This window comes from Danio aesculapii, chromosome 22, assembly GCF_903798145.1.
Source record: "Danio aesculapii chromosome 22, fDanAes4.1, whole genome shotgun sequence".
NCBI lineage: Eukaryota > Metazoa > Chordata > Actinopteri > Cypriniformes > Danionidae > Danio > Danio aesculapii.
Genome location: NC_079456.1, coordinates 24,341,417 through 24,364,913, shown reverse-complemented (window position 1 = coordinate 24,364,913; position 23,497 = coordinate 24,341,417). Strand labels below are relative to the sequence as shown.

Here is a 23,497-nt window from a genome sequence, read left to right as displayed (position 1 = left end):
AATTGTTTGTTTTGAAATTTGTGAGACAGAAGTTGTCCAATAATAAACCCGAAACACAAGTGGTTGTTGTCATGCGGTGAACTCGGCCAATCGTGTAATGTCGATGTCGTCATCAGAGCTCGTGCAGTCGCTCTTCAGATGCTGCAGGGCCTAAATCAGTCATCTGATTTGTGCTGTCGCAGTACTTTGATGCCACATGTGACAATCATGTGGCGTCGGCGCAGCATCAATCCGGTCAAAATTTCTAACCAGTATGCACTGCTTTAAGACAGATTTCAATCGATCTGCGCAGTGCTGCATGAAGTCAAACGCACCTACAGTCCAATCCAATCGACATACACAGGGGTAAATCCAGAAGACATAGTAAGACTGCAGGCAGACGTTCAATATAACAACAATCAGTCCAAAATAGATCAAGAGGGCAAAGTCAGAAAACGTACGTGATCAAAGCAGGCAGGGTGATACACAGGATAGCAGTCATGAAAGTTGGTAAGGCAGGTAAACTGGCAATTACAGATGTGACTTTGTGCGCCGAGGCTTCAAAGCATGTATTAAAAAAAAAGCGATACATTTCGCAGTGAAGCAGTGTACTGGAGCTTGATTCGTTTTGCCATCATCATGTGATCAGTGACGTCTGAAGCTTCATTTTCACCTATACCCACGTGACTGCATCGAATTTTGATTCAAAGGTTTAAACACCCTCATGGGTTAGTAAAGTGTATAGCGAGAGATTAGGCATCAATTACATACGTTTCTACTGTTTCAAAGCACTGCACTGTTCCAACACACCAGTAATTAAACTAAAATACAATAGTAATTTATAGTAAAAAGGTTTTGAACCTTACTAAAGTGTATTAGCGTATTTTTTACAACTATCTTTAAAGAAGACCACTGCCCATCATAGTATAGTGTTTAATGGAGGCCAGCTGGCGAGTGCAAATTGAAAGCGTCACTCCAGTTACCTCCTCCTTAGAGCATTCATCTCCCATGCAGGAATCGCCGGTTCCCTGCTTGGAACGAGTGGGTGGGCGAAGGACTAATTGGAATACGATAAATGTAAATACTTTTGAATACCTTGGATTTTACTTCAGTCATCGGTGGTGTAATGTAACATACCGTATGTGTAAAAACTACAGTAATGGAGTAATTTGTTTATATTACGGTTGTTGTATTACTACAATAATGAGTTGATCACTTGTAAACATTTGACAATTTTGCAACACAGTGCTTTCCCACACTTTAACCAGCCGAGGTCCTCATTGAGTTCTAATTTAGAAAGCTTTGAGTAACGAACCTTTTTCCGATTCAATTGAGTCAAGCGCTTCACTGGTTCAGAAAGCTTCATTTCACCATCACTACTGGCAATACTTTGCAAAGAAGCATGGCCTGAGCTCTCGCTGAAATACAGCACAAACAGTAAGTGAGCACAGAGAGAGCAGAGCTGAGTCAGTAGTCGGGCGAGGACTCCCTCTGCTGGCGTGGCATTACATGGTACAATTCATTTATTCATTTTCTTTTCGGCTCAGTCCCTTTATTAATCCAGGGTCACCACAGCGGAATGAACCGCCAACTTATCCAGCACATGTTCTACGCAGCGGATGCCCTTCCAGCTGCAACCCATCTCTGGGTAACACCCATACGCTATGGACAATTTAGCCTGCCCAATTCACCTGTACCACATGTCTTTGGACTGTGGGGGAAACCAGAGCAACCGGACAAAACCTACGCAAACGCAGGCAGAACATGCAAACTCCACACAGAAACGCCAACTGACCCAGCCGAGGCTCGAACCAGCGACCACCTTCTTGCTGTGAGGCGACAGCACTACCTACTGCGCCACTGCGTTGCCATTTACTGTAATATTTTAGATAAATATTACATAAAAGAATATAAGCACACATAAAAGAAGTTAATAATTGAATAATTATACAGTCAGGTAAAGCAAGTCACATTAAATGGAATGAGTATATTCTAGTTGACAGATTTTTTTAATACTTGAAATGTAATAAAAATATCAAATAAAACAAATTAAATACTGACATGAAATGAGCCTTGTGATTTCGCTAACATTTTACTTTTTGTGCAGGGTAATGTTATCATTATCCACAATAATCGCTAAAGACTTAGACAGTAATTATTAATTAGACCATATACTGATTTTGAACTGTATTGTCCTCCAAGATGAAACAGTGAAGCACCAATGTTTCCTCTTTTATCAGAATTTATTTTCCCATTAAAATGTTTAACCTAATGGAAATCTGTCAAACACCTACTAACAATTATAACTTCAGTTACTTTCAGGAACATTTCAGTAGTCACATCTTTAAAATCTGTCAAAGTTTCACCTTATCAAACTTCACCATTTGACAAAGGTGAAGAAAAAAAAAAAAAAGAGAACCCAGGCTCAGTTTCGGCATGACCATTTCTCCTCTGGCCAAACTTCTTATGCAGAGCTGCAGTTGAAAGAAGCACTGACATCCCATAGCCATTCAGAATTGCACCCTACTCATTACGAAATAGTTAGTTATCTGATACACCAACACATTAAACCACAATAGCATTAAAAGTACATACTGAGTGACTGATATTTTCTTTCACAGATCTAGCATTCTTGTAGGCTATAAATAACGTTCCCCTTCTAGGGAACTTCAACACTGCGTCTAACCAGAACGCTAGGGGAACACCTCTTTTATACGCGTCTTGAAGCACATGTGAAATCAATCTAATGTAATTAAGCGGTGTCGTCAGACCAGAGAGTATAAAAGCCTTTGCTTTCTTTGCTTTCAAGAAGCACGCACGTGAAAAAAACACCCTCTCTGTGACCATTCATTACTGACTTTGCATACACAAAATACAAAAAAACTGACAAACTTGCTTTTTTTTTTTGTTTTTGATATGGCAGAAAAAAACTTTAAACGCTGTGTGCTTCCATGTCCCCGTTTTATCACGGCTGATGACTCACATGATTTGTGTTTAGAGTGTTTGGGAGAGGAGCATGCCCTGGCAGCATTTGAGAATGCTGACTGTGTGCACTGTGATGCTCTCTCCCGCAAAGTGCTGCGTAGTCGGAGGGAGTTCTTTAATAAAACTCCTGCGGCTCGCGCTCCTCGCGGTTCGGGTCCCGCTCGTGCTGAGGCTGAGCGTAGACTCCGTTCATGGGGTTCACAATTAGATTTAGCGGACGAGATGGAGACGGACTCTGTCCTTTCTCTTCCTCTATCCGCGAGATCTAATCCTCCCTCGGGAGTGTCAGAAGCACGCTCTGCGGTTTCTTCTGCGCCTCGTGGGAGGGCGGTGTCATCCGTTTCCGAGGAAACCGATGCGCCACTGCAGCAAAGCCAAAGAGGGTCGGGGGATCTGCCACCCCGGTCAGTAGAATATGAGGAGTTAGTGGAGGTGATTTCACGTGCTGCTGACATGTTTGATGTAATAGACTGGCAGCCAGCACGTGAGCAGCAGCAGCTGCATCTGACAGGAATGCTGGATGAGAGAGAATTACCCAGCAGAGTTGATCCTCCACTGAGGGACCTCCCCTTCTGTCCCGAACTACATCATGCTGTTTCTAAATCATGGAATAATCCGTATTCAGCTCGTTTAATGACACCAAAAACGGTTGTTTATTCAGCAGTTCGTGGGCTGGGGGAAAAAGCATGTACAGAAATGCCAAAAATAGAAGAGGATCTAGCACGTCATCTTCGTCCAGATTTAAAATCTGCAAGGGTCCCATTTTTGTCATCTAGACCATTAAGAGTCACATCTGGTCTAGTTGGCAAAGCATATATGACGGCTGGTCAGTCTTTCGGATGCCTGCACACTATGTCAGTGTTGCAGGCATATCAGGCTGACCTAATAAAAGAGTGCTTAGATGGTGGGGGAGCAACACCCGAACAGCTTCGAGAAGCTCTTCGGGCGTCGGATTTAGCTTTAAGAGCTACTAAAGAGGCGGCCTCTAGTTTGGGGCGGTCTATGGCAACCCTGGTGGCTACTGAGCGGCACCTCTGGCTGACACAAGTAGAGGTGTCAGAAAGTGATAGAGCTATTTTTATGGACGCTCCAATATCAAGCTCAGGGCTTTTCTGTGACGCCGTCGATCGCGTCGCCGAATCCTTTGACAGAGTGAAAAAACGCTCTAGCTCCCTCGGGGACTTTCTCCCCCCAAGATCTAAAAGTCAGGGGGCTGCTAAAAGACAGCCCCAGCCGTCAACCAGCTCCTCATATCGGGCGGTACAAAAGGAGAGTGTGGCGTCTCGGGCTCCCCCTCAGGAAAAGAGGGCCTGGAGAGCACGCTCTCAGCCTGAGCCTTCCTCAAAAAATCCCACAAGGAAAATAGTAATTTCCAGGAAGGCGAAGGATAAAAGAAAGTCCTGACGTGTTGGGAGGCAGGCTTCCCAAGGCCCCCCCTGGACATCGAGAGCACCATTCGGCGCCCTCATTGAACCAGGGTCCGTGGAGAAAGGGACACACCACCTCACCACTTACGTCGGTGGGGGGATTTTTGCCTCCCGGGGTGGGCATTCCTCAGTGTCTGAGGGCATTGGGGACCCCACCCCCTCTTCGGAGGGTCCAAGAGCAACCAGAGGCCAGTCTCAAGAGGCTGGTACCTCTAGCACATTTTTTGGCAGCGTGGAAACACCTGCCGATGGTGTCTCAGTGGGTCCTGTTCACGGTGGAACACGGCTACAAAATACAGTTTTGTGCACGGCCACCTCACTTCAACGGTGTTACACCCACCATAGTGAAGCCAGAACAGGCTCTGGTTATGGAACAGGAAGTACTGGCTCTATTAAAAAAGGCGCGATAGAGCGTGTTCTCCCACTCGACAGAGAATCAGGGTTTTACAACTGGTATTTTATAGTTCCCAAAAAGGATGGGGGACTGCGTCCCATATTAGATCTGAGAAATCTAAATCGGTCCGTCGGGGCCCTCAGGTTCAGGATGTTAACCATCAAAAACGTGGTGTCACAAATTCAGTCCGAGGATTGGTTTGTGACAATAGACCTGAAAGACGCATACTTCCATATATCGATCCTTCCCCAACACAGGAGGTTCGCTTTCGGTGGCGAAGCGTTCCAGTATCGGGTTCTTCCATTCGGCCTAGCTCTGTCACCTCGAACCTTCACCAAAGTAGTCGAAGCGGCACTAGCACCACTTCGTATGCAGGGTATACGTATCCTAAACTACATAGACGATTGGCTAATTCTAGCTCAGACTCACGATATGGCAGTTCGACATCGAGATGTCGTTCTTACTCATATCAGAAGGTTGGGGTTTCGGTTGAACACCGCAAAAAGTATGCTTGTTCCAGCCAGGACGACCATTTTTTTAGGTGTGCTATGGGACTCCATGACGATGCGAGCACGTCTGTCCCCGCCACGAATCGCTTCGATTCAGTCAGCCGTACACAGAGTCAAACTAGGCCAGTTCATTACTGTGAAATGCTTTTAGAGAGTGTTGGGTCTCATGGCAGCAGCAGCCAGCATGATTCCATTTGGTCTGCTGTACATGAGACCCCTGCAGTGGTGACTCAAATCCAGGGGGTTTTCCCTCAAGGGGAATCCTTTCCGCATGATCAAGGTCTCGCGGCACTGCCTTCGAGCCTTAAGTATGTGGAAAATGCCCTGGTTCCTGTCCCAGGGCCCAGTGTTGGGGGCTGTCTGTCATCGCGTCATGCTTATGACAGATGCTTCTTTAATGGGCTGGGGAGCAACCCTGAGGGGGCTTCCTGCAGCGGGACAATGGGGAGAACATCATTGTTCTTGGCACATAAACTGCCTGGAGATGATGGCCGTGTTTCTGGCCTTCAAACATTTTCTCCCGGATTTAAGGGGCCATCATATTCTAGTCCGCACGGACAACACATCGGTGGTCGCTTACATCAACCATCAGGGGGGTCTGAGGTCTCGAATGCTATGCAAGCTGGCACATCGGATCCTCCTGTGGGCCCAGAACAAAATTCTGTCCATCAGGGCAATGTATGTCCCGGGCCATCTGAACAGGGGAGCAGATCTCCTGTCGAGGCAGGGGGTGAGATCCGGGTAATGGAAACTTCACCCAGAGGTGGTGGAGACCATTTGGGAAAAATTCGGGAGAGCGCAGATAGACCTGTTTGCTTCCCAAGAGACCACGCATTGCATACTGTGGTTTTCTCTCTCGCATCCAGCCCCTCTGGGATTGGATGCCATGGTGCAGACATGGCCGAGGCTTCGTCTATATGCTTTTCCCCCGGAGAGTCCTGGAGAGGGTCCGTCAAGAGATTCAGTTACTGCTGGTAGCCCCGTTTTGGCCTACGAGAATTTGGTTTTCAGACCTCATAGCCCTGCTGGCGGGTCTCCCGTGGGAGATCCCCATCAGGAGGGACCTCCTGTCCCAGGCGGGAGGAATGATACTTCATCCCCAACCCGACCTGTGGAAACTGTGGGTGTGGCCTCTGAGGGGGCCCACCTCATAGAGTATGGACTGTCAACCGAGGTTGCTCAGACCATTCTAAGCTCCAGGGCTCCCTCCACAAGGAAGCTTTATGCCCTAAAATGGGCTCTCTTTTCAGCTTGGTGTAGAGAACACCAGCTGAACCCAGTCAGCTGTCAGGTAGCCTCAGTGCTGGAATTTCTCCAAGATCGCCTGTCTGCTGGGTTAGCTGCATCCACTCTGAGAGTGTATGTTTCAGCTATAGCGGCCTACCGTTCCCCCCTAGATGATGAGTCACTAGGGCAGGATCCGCTAATTCGTCGCTTTCTACCTGGAGCCATAAGGCTAAGGCCTGTCAGCACACACAGAGTACCGACATGGGATTTAACATTGGTGCTCGAGGGCATCTCTGTTCCCCCATTTGAGCCACTGCAGGAGGCTTCAGATAAGTTTCTGACATTAAAAACAGCTTTTTTATTAGCTATTTCTTCTCTAAAAAGGGTTGGTGACCTCCAGGCTCTGTCGGTTGCACCTTCATTTCTGGAGTTTGTCCGGGCATGTCTAAAGCCTTTCTTTATCCCAGACCTGGGTATGTGCCGAAGGTGCCCACTCATGTGACGAGACCTGCTGTGCTGCAGGCCTTTAATCCGCCCCCATTTCAGTCGTCGGACCAAGAGAAATTGAATTTACTCTGCCCAGTTAGGGCTCTGGATACATATGTTAACCGGGTTATCAACTGGAGAAAGAGTGAGCAGTTACTGGTCTGCTTCGGACCCTCAAAGAGGGGGAGTCCGGCGAACAAGCAGACTATAAGTAATTGGATAGTTGAGACTATCTCAGTTACCTATCAGGCTGCTGGACGTCCCGCACCTAAATTTAAGGCCCACTCCACAAGGGCTGTAGGGGCCTCCAAAGCTTCTTTTTCGGGCTCTGCCCTTTCTGACATTTGTTTGGCGGCAGGATGGTCGACGCCACATACATTTGTGCGTCATTATCAACTCGATGTACACATCTCACCAGGGTCCTCTGTTCTCACTGCTTAGTGTGTGTTCACAGTCAGCAGTGAATCTGGCCTAGTGGGTATTGCGTTCCCCTAGCGTTCTGGTTAGACGCAGTGTTGAAGTTCCCTAGAAGGGGAACGTCTCAGGTTACGTATGTAACCATAGTTCCCCGAGAGGGAACGAGACACTGCGTCTTCGGCCATACTCTCTTCTGCCTGTTACTTCTTTCAAGCAAATTTGAAGTTAACACTGAATGCTCAGTGCAGGCTTTTATACTCTCTGGTCTGACGACACCGCTTAATTACATTAGATTGATTTCACATGTGCTTCAAGACGCGTATAAAAGAGGTGTTCCCCTAGCGTTCTGGTTAGACGCAGTGTCTCGTTCCCTCTCGGGGAACTATGGTTACATACGTAACCTGAGACGTTTCATGTAATGGCTATGTTGCTACCTATTTTATGTTCAAGGTGTGAGATAATCTGCAGGTGCTTTCAGTATGGCTATTAATGTCATGCAAAATGGTAATCAAACTCACATAAGAAATACATAAAAACTGAATAGCACATAAGCAGTACCTGAGGGTTTCTTTTCCAGAGTAACTTAAATGTATATGCTAACATTGCTGTTTGTCTAGCTGTGACGTGGTTTCATGTTTATAAAAACGTATAAGTGCTGGGTGTTCAGCCATATGTTGTTTCTCACATCACTATAGAGAAGTCGATTTAAAGGGCACATAGTTTACCTCTTTTTTAAGATTTAATATTAATATTATGGTTCTTCTGAGTGTGCCAGTTTAGGTTCAGTTCAAAACACAATTCAGATTTTTTTATTATAATGTGTTAAAAAGTGTCATGTTGGGGGCGTGTCCACAGTTCGCTGATTTATGGGTGTGTTGCTTCACATGTAAATTAGTTTCGGCTTCCTGCCAACGTAACAAGGGGGCGGGGCCATGAGCTCACCCGCTCTGCGTTTGCAACAGAGTCTGACAGGCAGACTGCGAGAACGAGCTGGAGTGAGAGGTTTAGCATTCAGTCGTACATGTACGACTCTGACACAGACCAAGCAGAGAGTACAAAATCATTTGTGTCTTTGTACAGTTTTACAGCCAACTGTGTGCTAGTTTCAAGTGCCGAGCTTGTACACAGAAACTAATAACCACGCACACTGAATTAACTTTGACTGAGGCACCGGATGCGCCGCTCAAAGCCGCGACACGGCACACCAGACATTCTCTGTGGCGCAGCAGATACATGAAGTGTCCCGAATCGTCGCGCCACGTATTTTTGAATTCTAAACATAGGTTTCTGCAGCCGTCCGCGGCACCCAGCCGTCGACTTGAGTGTACCCTGATAGAAACCGATGTTTAAAATTCTAAAACGCATGCTAGTTAAGATCACAGGGAGCTTCTGGGATCGCGAGAAATGCAAACGGCTGAAGTATAAGGTAGACTCGATGAGAAGTACACATGTTTGCAAACCTACCTAAAGATACAACCAATAATTCCGATTAGAGCGATAATGTGGAGAATATTGCTCTTGTGTTGAGCCCAATGAGCCTTGCATCTAAAAATAGAGCAAGGGTGTTCCTTTAGTGATATCGCTTCGACTCACGCTGAAAATGGCGGACGTGAATCAACAAACTAAGGATATGATGACGCGCCTGTCAATCAATATTGGTGAGTGGGGGGAGCGCTCTCCTACGTAAAGTTGCAGTCGGTTTGAAAACCCCTCCAATTGGTCCACCATTTTTTATGTTGTTAAATTGAAAAAAAGCACTGGGTGTGCTTATATCACCCAAATATGACGGTCTATACACCATATATGCACATATGTTTGTCCAAACAGCTTGAAAAGTAGATTTTTTACCATAGGTGCCTTTTAATTGTAGAAAATTGAGAAAAAATGAACTAATAAGCAACAAGTGGAAAGCAAAGGCTATTATACACAAGCTAACAAGGCAGAGAAGGAAGCCAAGGAATTTACACTGAAACAAACAGGGAGGTGGCATATGGAAGCAGATCATAATATTCAAATTTTTCTTTACTTAAATTTGCATTCTCCATAACATGTGCAAAATAAAAACAATAATCAAATTATTGATTTGACATTTTTAACCACATTTTTAAAATGCTCACTTACTATAAATTGCAAAATTACATTAAAATATAACACAAAAATAGAATTTGATTTGTTTAATGGACAAGCAGAAACAATGCTCATTTAAATGTTCCTTGCCCTAATTGCATGTAGACTCTCACAGTTGCATTTTCAACTAACTGTGGTTTGTAGCAAAATCTGATGTGTATTTTAAAATGCATTCTGAGACAAAAGAACAACAAAAAGGTAGCAAATTGGTGAGTAAATGTATTTTTAATACACGGACACTCACACCATTTTCAATCACTATATCACTACAAATGACGAGTCAAAGTGGTTTTGAAAAATGCATTCTCATTATTTAAAGAAAATAAGTGAAGTTGTTTGGGTTAATTGTAATCAGAAAACACTATAAGCCAGATTTGAAAATGGGTTTAAAAAAAAAAAAATCACACATTCAAGGTGATATTGTTTATCTTTCAAATCATATATTATGATTATATTTGAATCTTATTTTGTAGGAAAAAAAGAAGAAAAAACTAAGTGAAAATTATTTGGTGTAAAATGAAAGCAGTTCACATGATTCTTACATTTGCAGGGTATTTATTAGCATCACATTACAAACATCACAACAATTACCAGATATTAATTAAGCTGACAGTTCTACATCAACACAGCTCATATTTCTTGTGAAAATGTAGAATGTAATTAATTTTTCATTCCTCCTTGATATGTTTGTGGATCCAGGAGAGAAAATCCTCATCAATGGTAAAAGTACCATCTGGATTGATGGGAACAGTGACGGGGAGGTAAATATCCCTTCTTGACATTGTGATCTAGAGAAACAACAACACAAAGAGTTAGTTGATTTTCTTAATATACCTTTGAATGAGTCCAAATTTTGAGGAAAATTGTTTCACCTCTGGAATCCTAGCAATGATATTCAAGGATCTCTGAGATGGCAAGGCTGCAGTCAGTTCAATCTCTTTCTCGCTGTTCGTTGCTCTTTCAAACCTGAATCCTGTGTCGTAAGCTGCATTAAGGATGTGTTTAGAGACCCTAATTGCAAGAGGAAGAGCAAAGGGGAGCAAATAATTAAGATATTTTCTACACTATATAATTGTTGTTCAGTGCTGATAATCATTACTTTTTGGCATAGGTGGTGGCAATTTTTGGCAGTCTTTCCCATTCCACTTCTAGACGTGCAGCAGGGAATTCACCCAGGACACCAGCTTCAGCTTTAGCAAAAACTGCATACTGTTTGCACTCCGCACCCCAGGAAAACTTGGCCTGAAATCACATTTGAGATTAAAGAATGGTACTGAAGAAGAGAAATACATTTTGCCAAATGTTCTCGTCTTACAGTGACTTTGTGCTTGCTCAACAGAGCACCATCGGCACAGATTTTCATGTTGTCATTTTCAGCAATAGAGGAAGCTATGAGTTGCACTCTTGCAGTTGGTTTGTCAAAGTAAACAGCCAGTTGGTAGCCCAGAAGCTTCTGGTCAGCTCTAACGGCACGGGCGATGATAGCAAAAACAGGTGGAATATCATCTCCGAGGAACCTCTTCTGAAAGGGAAAAACAAATAAAAATGATTTGGAACTACATCATATTTTGGTTTTGTGTATTTATGGGCAAACAGCTGAGACTCACTTTTTTCTGCATTTGTTCAAAGCTAGCGGCAGCGCTTCCACTGCTAGTATCCTTTGTGGCACTATGGGGTGCCAAGTACTGCCAGAAAGAAAAAAAAAAACTTTAGGTTTGAAGTAACCCAAAAAATAAGTAACAATAGTAACAATAGAGTTTTGAACAGTTACCCGATCTTTGTGGAATTTCCTGAAAGGCTCCATGATGGTGGCAGTCTGAAAAAACATGCAATTTTTATTAATTTACTTGATTATTGTTATTTCTTTTAATTTTGAGACAGATTTTGGCTACTTAACACACTACTTCCCATGTCTTTACCTTAGACATACGAGAGCTGGACATGGAGGAGCTTGAGCTTGAACTTGAACTTGAACTTGAACTTGAGCTTGAGCTAGTGCTGGTGCTGCGGCTGTTGCGGCTGCTGCTGCTGCTTTCAGAAGAGACGGATGTATTTTTAGCTTCAGTGTCCAGGATTTCCCTCAGTTTCAACAAGAAAGCCTGTCCTTCAGGAGAATCATCATCAATGATGTTGATTTGCTTAACAAGCCTCTCAGCAGCTCTAGGACCAACTTGGACTTCAAACTCCAGTCTTTCAACTGCAGGACCTTCAGCTACAGCCAGAACAATAAACAAGTAATTAAATTTTTTTTTTATTTGAAAAAACAACAACAATTTTAATCATCAATGTTATAGTCTCTCTCTCTCTCTCTATCTTCTCACCTCTTGCCACAGCAGCACGGGCTGTGTGGTGTCCAATTATGTAGAAAAGAGTCGAATTTCTAATAAAAGCAGCATTGTGAGAGTGCACCTCAACACATCCCTTGATTTCAATGTATGGGACAGCATAACAGAGGGTCCTGTCAAATGGAGCAGGAGCTGTCACCGAAGCACCAGGTGACACCTCAGAGGACTGAAAAAAAAAACAATCAAATGAAATATCTGCACCTTGGAGTTTAAAGCACAGTTCTGCATGTTTCTATATGTCTGTGTCATAGATATGTACACTAGATACCTAGAACCTTGAGCACGCGTCAATAGCGCCGCCACATTTTGTACAGTGCTCCCAGTGTGGCCATGTGAAGATGCTGGACTGAAGGTGCTGTGTAACAGGTGTAGTAACGAGCAAACAAAGAAAACAACGCACAAAGGCATATTTTATAGGTAAGATTTCGTTTTTTACGTTTTTTGTATGTTACAAACTTTGTGCAAAACAAGGCATGTTATCGATGATAATACAGCTACTTATTGCATTCACCATAAGGCAAAGTAGCACCAACTCTAGGCTTATGCTAGTTTTGTTGAATAAAATAAGCCAACAATGAAAAAGAAATATGACAACAAGACAATGATGCCAGAAACTTGTATTATTGTCGACTAAGTGAGCGAGTCATTCATAACATGGATTCATTCACAAACGAATCACTTCCTCCGTCAGAATGAGAAGTGAAAGTGGGAGAAGGGGTGTGTTTCAGGACATGGATTATTTAAAATTTAACAGGGAGGGTGGATAATACATTTCCATGCACACAAACACACACTCTTTGTCAGCAATGCCCTTGTGATCACTTAACCATTGATGTAGAAAAGTAATGTAAAATTATATTTTTTGTTATTTAAAAAAATACTTGCGTACTGACCACCGGGAAAATTCCCAGTCATAGATATATGTATATATGTGTATATATCTCTGGCTCTGGATGGCCACAGTCCTCCAATGCACCTTGGTCCCACATTTATTTCAAATGAGCACTGCCCTGTACAAAAATGCCGGCTCTATTGACGCATTCCTTCCAATAGACAACAACATGGTAGGCGACATCTAAATGTAATTATCTATGTGTCTATGTCTTCATTCAAAGCTTACCAAATCACCAGCATAAGATGCCTGGGAGTTTTGCAGAGACAATTCAGGTACCATGGGAACAGACCTTTCAGAACTGTGATCTTCAATGTTTCTGACCACGGCAAGAGTCTCGAAGCTGTGAGAGCATGATAGTTATAAAAGTGTGTTCACAACAACAACAAAAAAATTCTTTACAGAAATGTCATTACCTTGCAGAAGCAATGTGTTCAGGAAGTTCAACAGGCAGAGCTTCCACCTTGTAGTTGCCCTTGAGAATGTCTGCTCTTGCTGCCACTTTTCCAGGGGCAATTGTACGGATCTTTCCTCTTGCCATAACAGCAGCTTGGATGAAGGCAGTGTTAACTCCCATTACAGCAAATGTCTGGAGAGCAACACTGAAAAAAAGGAGATTCTTTGTAGAACCAATGTTGTGTGTATTAAATCTCGTCTGAATGAATGTAGCTGTAAAATTGTACCTTGGTCTAGCTTCAGCTTGGAACTGAACATCAGTCTTCTTCAGTTGCTCAAGAGTCATGGACTCCAATTTCTCAGGGAGAGCAGGTGTAACGGTGGCCTGAACTTAAAGGGTGAACAGAACAACAGCAAACTTAAGAAGTGACCCCCACATGTTTGACAAAAAAGAGAGAAATTCTAAGACAGAGCCGTACCATTGACACTGGCAGCAGCAACAGCAGCAGTGTACCAACTGAACTCCATGGGCACTCCAACTGCAGTTGGCAAGATACGACGCACTTCAGCTGCAAGCAGAGGTTTGGCATACTGGAATGCAATTCCTTTCTGCAAAGCTTTAAGAGCCTCCTTCAGCAGTGCACGTGGTTTGGGTCCAGTAACCATCTGAGGATAGTGTTTATTAGAAGCTTAATTCTAATTGTTAGAATAACCAGAGTTACAGATCTCAGATGTAAACCATGTGGTTAAAAGACATGAACTACGTCACAATACCGGTATTGCTTCTTCAATGATGGTCTTGTCAAAGTTGACGTAAGCCACTTCTTGTCCAAATACTTTGACATAGGCTGAAGCAAGTGGCTTATCAGTTGGCAAGGCCTTCCAGTTTGTGAGCTTGAAGAGACAGAATTCATGTATACTTTTTGCCTAGTTCAAGTTTATAGTAAAAGTAGCAAATAGTAAAATTATGTTACACTGGACCTGAAAACTTACTGCTCTCAGTGTACGCTTAATCTTTGTGATACGGTCAGCACTTTCATCTGCAGCAGGAGACTTTAGAAGAGCCTCATGGATTCCTCCAGTTCTCACACCAAACTGTTTAAAAGGAGAAATTTAGTGAAACTATATTAAACAGATTTAAAAAGTAATTCAGATATCTGGAAAAGAAATCTCAGATGTTTCACCTCAATAACATCAGCAGCGGCACCAGCCAGGTAAGCACGAGCTTTAGCAACAACAGTTCTGGGCAGGATGGTGGCAGCATCATTGATCATATAGGCACTACCAGCAGCTCCAATCATAAGCGGAGCTTAATGGACAAAGATAAGAATAAATTTGCAATGTTTTATATGAGAACAATTTTAATGCGTATATTAATTTATTCATAAAAATTTAAAGTCTTACTATGATAATAGTCCATCTGAAAAGCTCTGCTGTAACGGAAGTTAAGTCTGTCCAGCTTGCGGTTCATAAGCTTGATTGCAACATTAGCTGCACCAGCACTGAAAATGAATAAACATGATTAATTCTGGCTTGTGCTCATTTTGTGTGATGCCAAAATAAAACATGAAACTAAAATAAATGAGAAATTATTTGTTTTTCTTACACAGATGCCATATCAGGAGCAGTGATTCTGGTCAAGGACTTGATGTGGGAATAGGCAAAGCTTGCTACATGCATGTTTGGCTCAGTCCTTAAAGCTCCAGCAAGACTGGAGATGAGAGCCACTGAAGGCTCGGCCTCAAACAGCACAATACAAGCAACCATGCGCACCTCTGGGTGGAGTGCCCTGTCCAAAACAAGCTGCAGGGCAACAGGCTGAACCTGAGACAGGAAACAAAGTTTGTTTATTGGAAGAAAACGTGTATCACAATTACAACAGTTAATTTCTACAATACCTGACTCTTACCAGTTTGGGCTCTTTCTTGGCAATGTTCCTCAGGGCCAAGATGGCATCAATCTGGACTCTAACAGGCAGAGCATTAGCTGCAGTTCTCAGTCCAGGTAGGAGCTTCATGATGGGTTTAAGACTTGAAGGGTGACCAGCATTGCCCATAACTTTCAGAGCCAAAGTGATTTCAGGAATGTCATTCTTAGAAATGGCCTCTGTGGCAATCTCATGGATGGGCTGAGGAGTTTAAGATGTATACAAATTAGACTTTTAAAGAGCAATTTCATGGTACAAATTTAGCTAAATAGATGCTTTTACCCTGAGGAGCTCGCTAGGGCAAGTAGGAACTGCAATACAGTGCTTGGCAATCAGGGAACCATATCCAAGCATGGCAACTTCACGCAGAGCTGGAACAGTGGAAAATTTCTCGTGCATAGCCAAACTCTGTTCAGCAGGATAGAGAAATGATTCATTTGTCTCAGGTCCTTTGAATGCAGTTTGATTATTGTTGAGTATATTTAATCAACAGCACTTAGTAAGATATACATACAGCTGTCATTTGGATGGTTTCAAGATCAGCAGAAACGGTTTGCAGAGCAATCACAAGAGTCTGAATGAACTCGGGAGTGGTAAATTCACCAGCCAAGAACTTCTCCTTGATGAATTTTATAATGACTGGTGTGCCGACAGCAGGAAGAGCATCCAGAAGCCAGCGCCTTATGGAATCATTGTTTAATATATATACACAATAACAAATTGGGCTCACACTGTACTAATTTATTGCAAACAAATTATACCTGTAAACTGGTTTGTCCTTGAACTGAGACCAGATAGCCTCAATTTTGTCTAAGGTGACAATGCGCATGAGCTGGACAAGCTGAACAAACTTAAGTGGAGCATCATCATGGACCATGTCTTTATTGTTTGCAACCAAGTGCTTCAAGACCTCAACAATCTAGGAAAATTACAAAAAAATATCATACATCAAGTGCTTTAACTAGGAGATTAGGCATTTTATACTGTGAATTATACCTGGGCAGGTGCATCACTGATCTTCATGAGTTGAATGGGGGTCTGAAGAATCTCAGTTGCAAACTCATACTGCAGGGATCCACGGGCCATGTAATCAGCTTTGATTGGAACAACGGGGGTCTTCTCAATCTCAACAAAAGCCAAGGTTTGTCTGAAACAAATCATTATTTCTGAAACTTTGACTTAATTTTCTAGTTAATGAAATGTGTCTAGAATATTGTTACTTTGCATTATAAATGAGATCTCAATAGTAGATCAATCATACTTTGCTTCCATCATTGCAGCACCATGGATCTCATTGAAGGGTGAGAACTGATACACTTCCTCAACTGTTGCCTCAGCGATCAGTGCACCATTGTCAGCTGGTTTCATGATGTAGTTATAAGTTGCAGTTTCAATCAGACTCTTGACCCTCTGTTGAGAGAAAGGTAGGTTATTGGATGCTTGACATGTATAGTGGATAGATATTTAAATTATATTAAGTGGTCAGTATCAAGTCTTCATTACCTTTGTGCATTCAGCACACCTCTCAGTGTATGCCAAGCCAACATCCTTCATGATTCTCTCCTGGCAGTGGCTCAAATCCTTAGACTTGGTGACAATAATGTGGTTGGTTTTTGGATCTTCATTGATGACATAGTGGGTCCTGCACACTCCTTGAGTTCCAGCCTTTAAGAACAAGTGAAATGATAAGATTGCAGAACTCAAAATGCCTCAGAAATATTTTAAGGAGATTTCTTCACCTCTTGCAGCTCGTAGATATTCTGTGTTTTCTTCAGGTTGAGCTGAAGGATGTTGAGGATACCTCTGTGCAAGTTCATGACTGTAGGAGAGACTCCAGCTGGGGCGAAAACCTTGCCAACCACACCATTAGCGTACTCAAACTTGATGGGAATCTGAAGCTGAGCAGCCAGTGCTGAGGTGAGCTTAGTAGCAGGAACAAATGAATCCTTTGGCCAAGTGCCAGCATACTCGTAGAGTAGAGGATCCATAAGCTGTAAGGGAATATATCATTGCTTTATTAACATTTTTATTACAACATATATTAACATTTTATTTTTAAGTATTCCTTCAATTTGGAAGACCTACAATTTCCTCAGTTCATAAAAGTCAGTAGCCTACCTTCATCAGGAAGGTGTTCTCTGTCACGGCACTGAGGAGAACCTTGCTGCTGACTTTAATACCTGCTCTGGCCAGACCTTCTTGAGGAAGACCTCCCAAGAGCAGAGCTTCATACTTGTACTTGTAGGTCTTATCATGGGAGAATTCAGGAACTGGAATGGGTAGAATATTTTGTTTAGTGAGCAAGAATGCAATAATTGTAAATTACCATTTAAGAAGGTGCCAAATTACTTTACTAACCAAGGTTCATCTGTTGACTCGCTGAAAGAAAAAAAAATGCACTTTTAAATTATCTTTACTTGTTCAATTTAGTTGTATGATGTTTTAAAATAACTTAAGAGAAATCTTTTAAGAAAAGTGAAAGGATCCTTAGTTCAAAAATCGAAACTTACCCACAAGGGCTACAGTCAGGGCAAGCACAACAGCTCTCATGGCTGGTGGTTTGTGACAAACTTCTCAAATCATTAGATCTTTTATAGTAGTTTCTTGCTGACAGTTTTAATTTGTAAGTAAATTATTAATTGATGTTACTGTAGGTGTGTATCAAAAAGTACAGTGTGAGTCAACATCAGTATCAATTAGAGGTTAGGTTACCCTGGCCTTTCATGTCATTCTCCAGAACATGTTCAATGTCAGTTTTCATGAAACAAAAACTTTTGCCACTATACTTTGTACCACAAAATTAATTGTTTAAATATATATATATTAAATACAGTTCAGAATAATATGCTTTTTTATTTTACATACATATTTACAGTGAGTGATGATTGATTATTTAACCCAAAATTTTGACGATATAAAATCACTATTTGCAAAGTGCAAAATAGAATGTACACCTTAATGCTACCATGCGTTTAATAACACAATACATTTATTACTCTATTTTAAATGCAGCAGTATTTTCTATGAACTTGCCCATGATTTAGGAACTTGCCATAATACCAAACTTTTATAAATTTGATGCCTTTAAACTTATCAAGCCCCAATTTTCATTTTCTTTAACACTTTGGTCTCCCTTTATTTATAAAAGCATTAAAATGCTCATTGTTTTTATTTTTCTATTTTTCATTATGTTTATTTTATTATTCAACATCTACCTGTTAAATACTCCAGAGCTTAGTAGAACAACAAAAATGTATTGTAAAATGTATAGAATGACCATGAGGTTTTATGATTTTATTGGTTTCTATAAAAAAAAATGGCAGAAAAGCAACCACTATTATAATATTGTAATATTGCAGTATTACAAAATGAGTTTTTTGATGGGCTCAGTGCTGGTGACAGTGAGGTCAATGACTATTTCTGAGTTGGGACAGGGCAGACTGACTGTTCAGAGAGGATTTCTTTGATTGTGTCAGGTCAGTCATAGATGGGCATTGGCATCTACTGTATGACTGTTCCAGAGCAGGTGCAGAATCCAGTGACAATCCCCATGTCAGGTTGGCTGAAGGTTCTTATTTGGCCTCTCTGGCTGTAATCAGACAGGTTGAGGGTTCACCACACTTTACCACATTTGTAAAAGCTGTATCAGACTTTCTAAACGGACTCTTATAATGCATTGCTTTGAATCCATATGTCTGAAAATTAAGTACTTACGGGAAGTGTGAGAACCCTGATATGAAATGGCACTCTAATAAATCTCTCATAACCATCTGGATTTTCATTTAACCCTCTGGGGTTTAATTTCTGTATGTTTTCAGGGCCTGGAGAAGTTCTGATATGCTCTGACATTTGTGCATTTTTCAGTTGCTTATAAACATATACATAGTTATGGTTTACTACACCTGTAAACTGCACAAACTGGGCTACAACAAAATTAATAAAATTAATACATTTGTAAAATGTATGTGCAAGATTAACAGGGCAGAATTAAACAAGATGATTAGACATAAAAAAGTGAGCAATTGGTCCATATTTTAAATTTCTGTACAGAGAGGTCATGTTTTGATCTTCGATTGGTCTCACGCAGTCACATGATGCGATTTCGCTGGTCACAGTTCAATAAGCTTAAATTTTACAGGGCAGCAACATGTGAAGCTTTTTGCATGAGCTTGCATTTCCAGTCTTACGCATTTGCATGCATATGAATGGAGGTCTATGGGACAAAAACTGCACTGTAACCATGACTTGAAGGAATGGTTGTGCAGGTGGTGACCACAGACCACTTCTCAGTTCCTATGCTTTCTGGCTGATGTTTTGGTCACTTTTGAATGCTGGTGGTGCGTTCACTGTAGTGGTATCATGAGACCACTAGTCTACAACCCACACAAGTGGCTCAGATAGTGCAGCTCATCCAGGATGGCACATCAATGTGAGCTGTGGCAAGAAGGTTCGCTGTGTCTGTCAGCGTAGCTATGTCATCAAGTTGTGCATGTGTCTGCTCAAACAATCAGAAACTGACACCATGAGGGTGGAATGAGGGCCCGACAACCACAAGTAGAGGTTGTGCTTATACACAGTAAAAAATGTCAGTGAATACTACAGTAAAAAACTGTAAAGCAGTAACAGTAAAAGACTACCCTACATATTTCACCTAAATAGTATATCACTGTATTACATGCATTGATTCATTGAATGTAAGAAACGGTAATTTTTAATTTTTACTCTTTTAATATGGAAAAATTAACATTTTTACAGTGAAAGTATATATTTTTAAAATACTGTAACTTCTCAAGCAAGTAATACCCTAAAATCAACAGTATAATTCTGTGTAAAAACAGAAAATTCTGTGTAAAAACACATTTTGTTGATGTGTAAAATTTACAACATAAAACCTTCAAAAATTCAACAAAATGTAAAATGTACTTTAAATTCTAAAGTGACAAGATGCTAAAAGAATGGTATGTTTTTGTCAAATAAAAGAGATAGTACAGGCAAAATGAAAATCCAAACCCATAAGATTTTTGTTCATTTTCAGTACAGAAGTTAATATATTTAGAACTAATCGTAGTTCCTCTCATAAACAGCAAGAGTTCTTACACCACAAATTACAAAGTATTTTAATTTCTGTTTTCGAAGTTGAGTATTTAAAGACAGAATTTTTATTTACTTTGTTTAAAAAAAAAAAAGCATTTCTGTGTGGAGTTTGCATGTTCTCCCTGTGTTTGCGAGGGTTTCCTCCGGGTGCTTCGGTTTCCCCCACAGTCCAAACACATGCGCTATAGGGGAATTGATTAAGCGAAATTGGCCATAGTGTATGTGTGTGAATGCAAGCGTGCATAGGTGTTTCCCAGTGATGGGTTGTGGCTGGAAGGGCATCTGCTGTGTAAAACATATACTGGATAAGTTGGCGGTCCATTCCGCTGTGGCGACAACTGATTAATAATCAGAATCAGAATCAGAAAGAATCAGAATCAGAATCAGAAAGAGCTTTATTGCCAGGTATGTTCACACATACTAGGAATTTGTTTTCGTGACAGAGCTTCTACAGTGCAACAGGATTACAGAGACAGGACAAAAAACAGATAATAAATATATTTAAATTTATCCAGAGCGAGCAGAAGGGCTGCCAAAATCACTCTGGACCCCTCACACCCAGCACACTGCCTCTTTGAACTTTTACCTAATAAAGAGACCAAGCCGAAAAGAAAATGAATGAATGAATTAAAGGCCTGAATAAAACAGCATATGCTGATATATGTTTTCATGCTGGTATGCTGGTTTCAATATTGGTCTTGCCGGTCTCAAGGCCAGGATATCACACCGTTTAAGGCTCATTTTTACAGAAAACATAACGTAAATGCGACTACATTACTGTTACTTGTACAGAGACTCATCAGCTTATCAGCCATCTTCACAATCTGTTACAACCGAATTAACGTCACATGACTGTGGTCATGAATTTGAATGCGATTTAGACTCATCCGATGATTTCAACAATCTTTTTCTTAAAAATATTTGTTTATTTTACTTAAAACTGAAAGGTCAGCTCTTCCTGCCTGATTCAACCACACAGAACATTGTTGAGGAGATTCAAAATATACAATTGGGACAGACTTATTCTTTAATTAAACTTGCTTCACAGCTAAAGAATGAAACATCCATATCAGAAGATAAGATCACCAAAATATGTCAGTGTGTCATGGAATCTGATGTTTTCTGCATGTCATACAGGGCCAATGAGGACTGCATATTTAAGAGCTCAGTGTTTCAAAAAAGTTTTCAATTATGTGGAGCCTAAGACAGTTTTGTTAGGAAGGGATGAGAACAGAAAAGATAGGTTTGCCTTCTATGTGCCAGTCAAAGAGACTTTAAATGCTTATTGCAGTCTGATATGTGGCAAGATTGTGTGTCAGAGGAGCATTCCACTGACACACCCACAGATGTTTTAACTGATTTTACTGATGGCCAGATGTTCAAATCAAATGACTTTTTTGTTCAGAATCCATCAGGTTTAAAGCTAGAACTGTATCAGGATGCCTTCTAAGTTGTTAAGTCTTTAGGCTCTGCAAAGACAAGACATAAAGTATTAGCTGTTTATTTATATGTAGCTAATTTGCCACTGCATGTAAGGTCAGACACAAACCACATGTCTCTTGTTTTATTGTGCAGAGATAAAGATTTTAAAGAATTTGGGCATGCTAAAGTGTTCTCTAATTTACTAGCAGACTTAAAGGATTTAGAGGAGAATGGGATTCCTGTTTCAGATGAAACAGTAGTCAAAGGAACAGTATGCTGCATTGCCAGTGATAATTTAGGATCCCACTGCATTGGTGGGTTCTTTGAGTATTTCAGTCATGCAGAACATTTCTGTAGACATTGTCTGTAGATATTACTCGATCTGAATTTCAGGGTCATCCAAATCTGTGCGGACTCAGCAATTGACCGCATCCAAGCAGAAAGAGCACAAAACGTGGGAGGAGTCAAATTCAGGTCACAATTCAATTCTTTTCTTTAAAGACTTGTTTTTTTGCCTTTATTCGATAGTATTTAGACAGGAAGCAAAGTTGAAGAGAGAGAGAGAGAGAGAGAGAGAGAGAGAGAGAGAGAGAGGGGGGGGGGGGGGGGGGTTGATGTCCTCAAGCCGGGATTTGAACTCGGGACGCACTGATGTGCTACTGCACCATATGTCAACGCACTAACTACTAGGCTATTGCGCCGACAGAGTTCAATTCTTTGAAATGCTTTAATGTGTTTCAGCCAGGTCTGCCACCTTGTGTGGGACATGACATCTTTGAGGGTGTTTTGTTATATGATGTGGCACTGTTTCTGAAGTATTTCATAAAAAAAAAAACATGGTTCACATACTCTATATCAGGGCTATTCATTTGGCTGCCCTCAGGCCACTTGAATAGCCCTGATGTAGAGGCAATTTGTTTCGGCCCTCCAAATAGTGTGACCAAGACATCAAAATTAAATTTAGTTCAGTCGAAAAACGGTCGCTATTGTTATGAAGGGACGGGCGTCTGTTGAAGCACGAGCTGCAGTTGAAGGCTGTGCAGAACGTGAGTCACCTGACATTAGGCGAGTGAATGGCGCGAGCAGCCGAAAGCATTTGGATACTTAATCTTAAAGGTTGGACTCTTCACGCGTTTCTGTTGCACGGAACGAAACTGCTGCAACTAAACAAAGTTATGCCACCTGTGTGCTAGTTTAAAATTCTGAGCTTATATCGAGGCTAATACGCATGCACACTCGATTAATTATAGCTGCGGGTTGTTATTTCCATTAATAGAATATATGCCAACAAGCGTGTGCTCACGCTCACGCCTTCCAGAGTAGAAAACATCTCACGTCGAAGCGGTTGAGAGTTATGCGCGAAATATGGCGAAAAGTCCTACATGATGGTAAAAGTTTGATTGCGGTGTTTACTTCAGTAATGCCACTGATATATGCATACTCCACATGTCTTAATTCCATTTCTGTTTAGTTCAGTTATAACTTTAGTCACATTAAGGTAATCAAAAAACTCTATACATGGTAGACTCTTAATCAGAGTATTGTTTTAATCATATTAAAATCGTATTAAAGTACTGTTGCCCATGTAAACATGCAATGTTTGACACACCTTCAGGGCTTTGAACTTGGCATTGAGAAGCAGCATTTTCTGTATGTACGTACATCAAAAGCAAGTATGAAATCGCTGTTTGGAGCTTATGTAGGCCTACAGTTTATAATTTTTAACTGACTAAACAGTTAGTAAACACAAGTACAGTACATCTTATTGAACATAATTGATTTTCATCACCAATTATCATAGTAGAACAGTGTCTTAAGCAGTTTGTGATGCATTTTGGAAATAGGAGATGAGCCCCTGGTCTAATGCTTC

The 23,497-nt window shown here is 41.4% G+C and overlaps 1 protein-coding gene across 1 annotated transcript; it reads right to left on the bottom strand.

Annotated features, from left to right (window-relative positions):
* Positions 1-10,108: 10,108 nt before the first annotated feature.
* On the bottom strand, positions 10,109-17,376 carry LOC130215834 (vitellogenin-like). Its single transcript, XM_056447679.1, has 26 exons — positions 17,230-17,376; positions 16,851-17,102; positions 16,615-16,776; positions 16,373-16,521; positions 16,108-16,258; positions 15,873-16,030; positions 15,626-15,791; positions 15,394-15,519; positions 15,094-15,312; positions 14,791-15,008; positions 14,589-14,686; positions 14,369-14,493; positions 14,178-14,279; positions 13,959-14,078; positions 13,664-13,850; positions 13,472-13,574; positions 13,205-13,390; positions 13,017-13,131; positions 11,873-12,062; positions 11,471-11,763; positions 11,323-11,367; positions 11,159-11,236; positions 10,867-11,073; positions 10,651-10,793; positions 10,424-10,562; positions 10,109-10,339 (listed from the first exon to the last, which is right to left on the bottom strand). The coding sequence occupies exons 1-26, from the start codon at positions 17,233-17,235 to the stop codon at positions 10,220-10,222; spliced, it is 3,858 nt and encodes a 1,285-aa protein (XP_056303654.1). The 5' UTR covers positions 17,236-17,376; the 3' UTR covers positions 10,109-10,219.
* Positions 17,377-23,497: the final 6,121 nt, after the last annotated feature.

Coding starts and splice junctions, on each gene's coding strand:
- LOC130215834 (XM_056447679.1), bottom strand. Junction 15,792..15,872: donor AAGGACAAACCAGTTTACAG/GTATAATTTGTT, acceptor TGATTCCATAAG/GCGCTGGCTTCTGGATGCTC. Junction 14,687..14,790: donor GCTCCTGATATGGCATCTGT/GTAAGAAAAACA, acceptor ATTCATTTTCAG/TGCTGGTGCAGCTAATGTTG.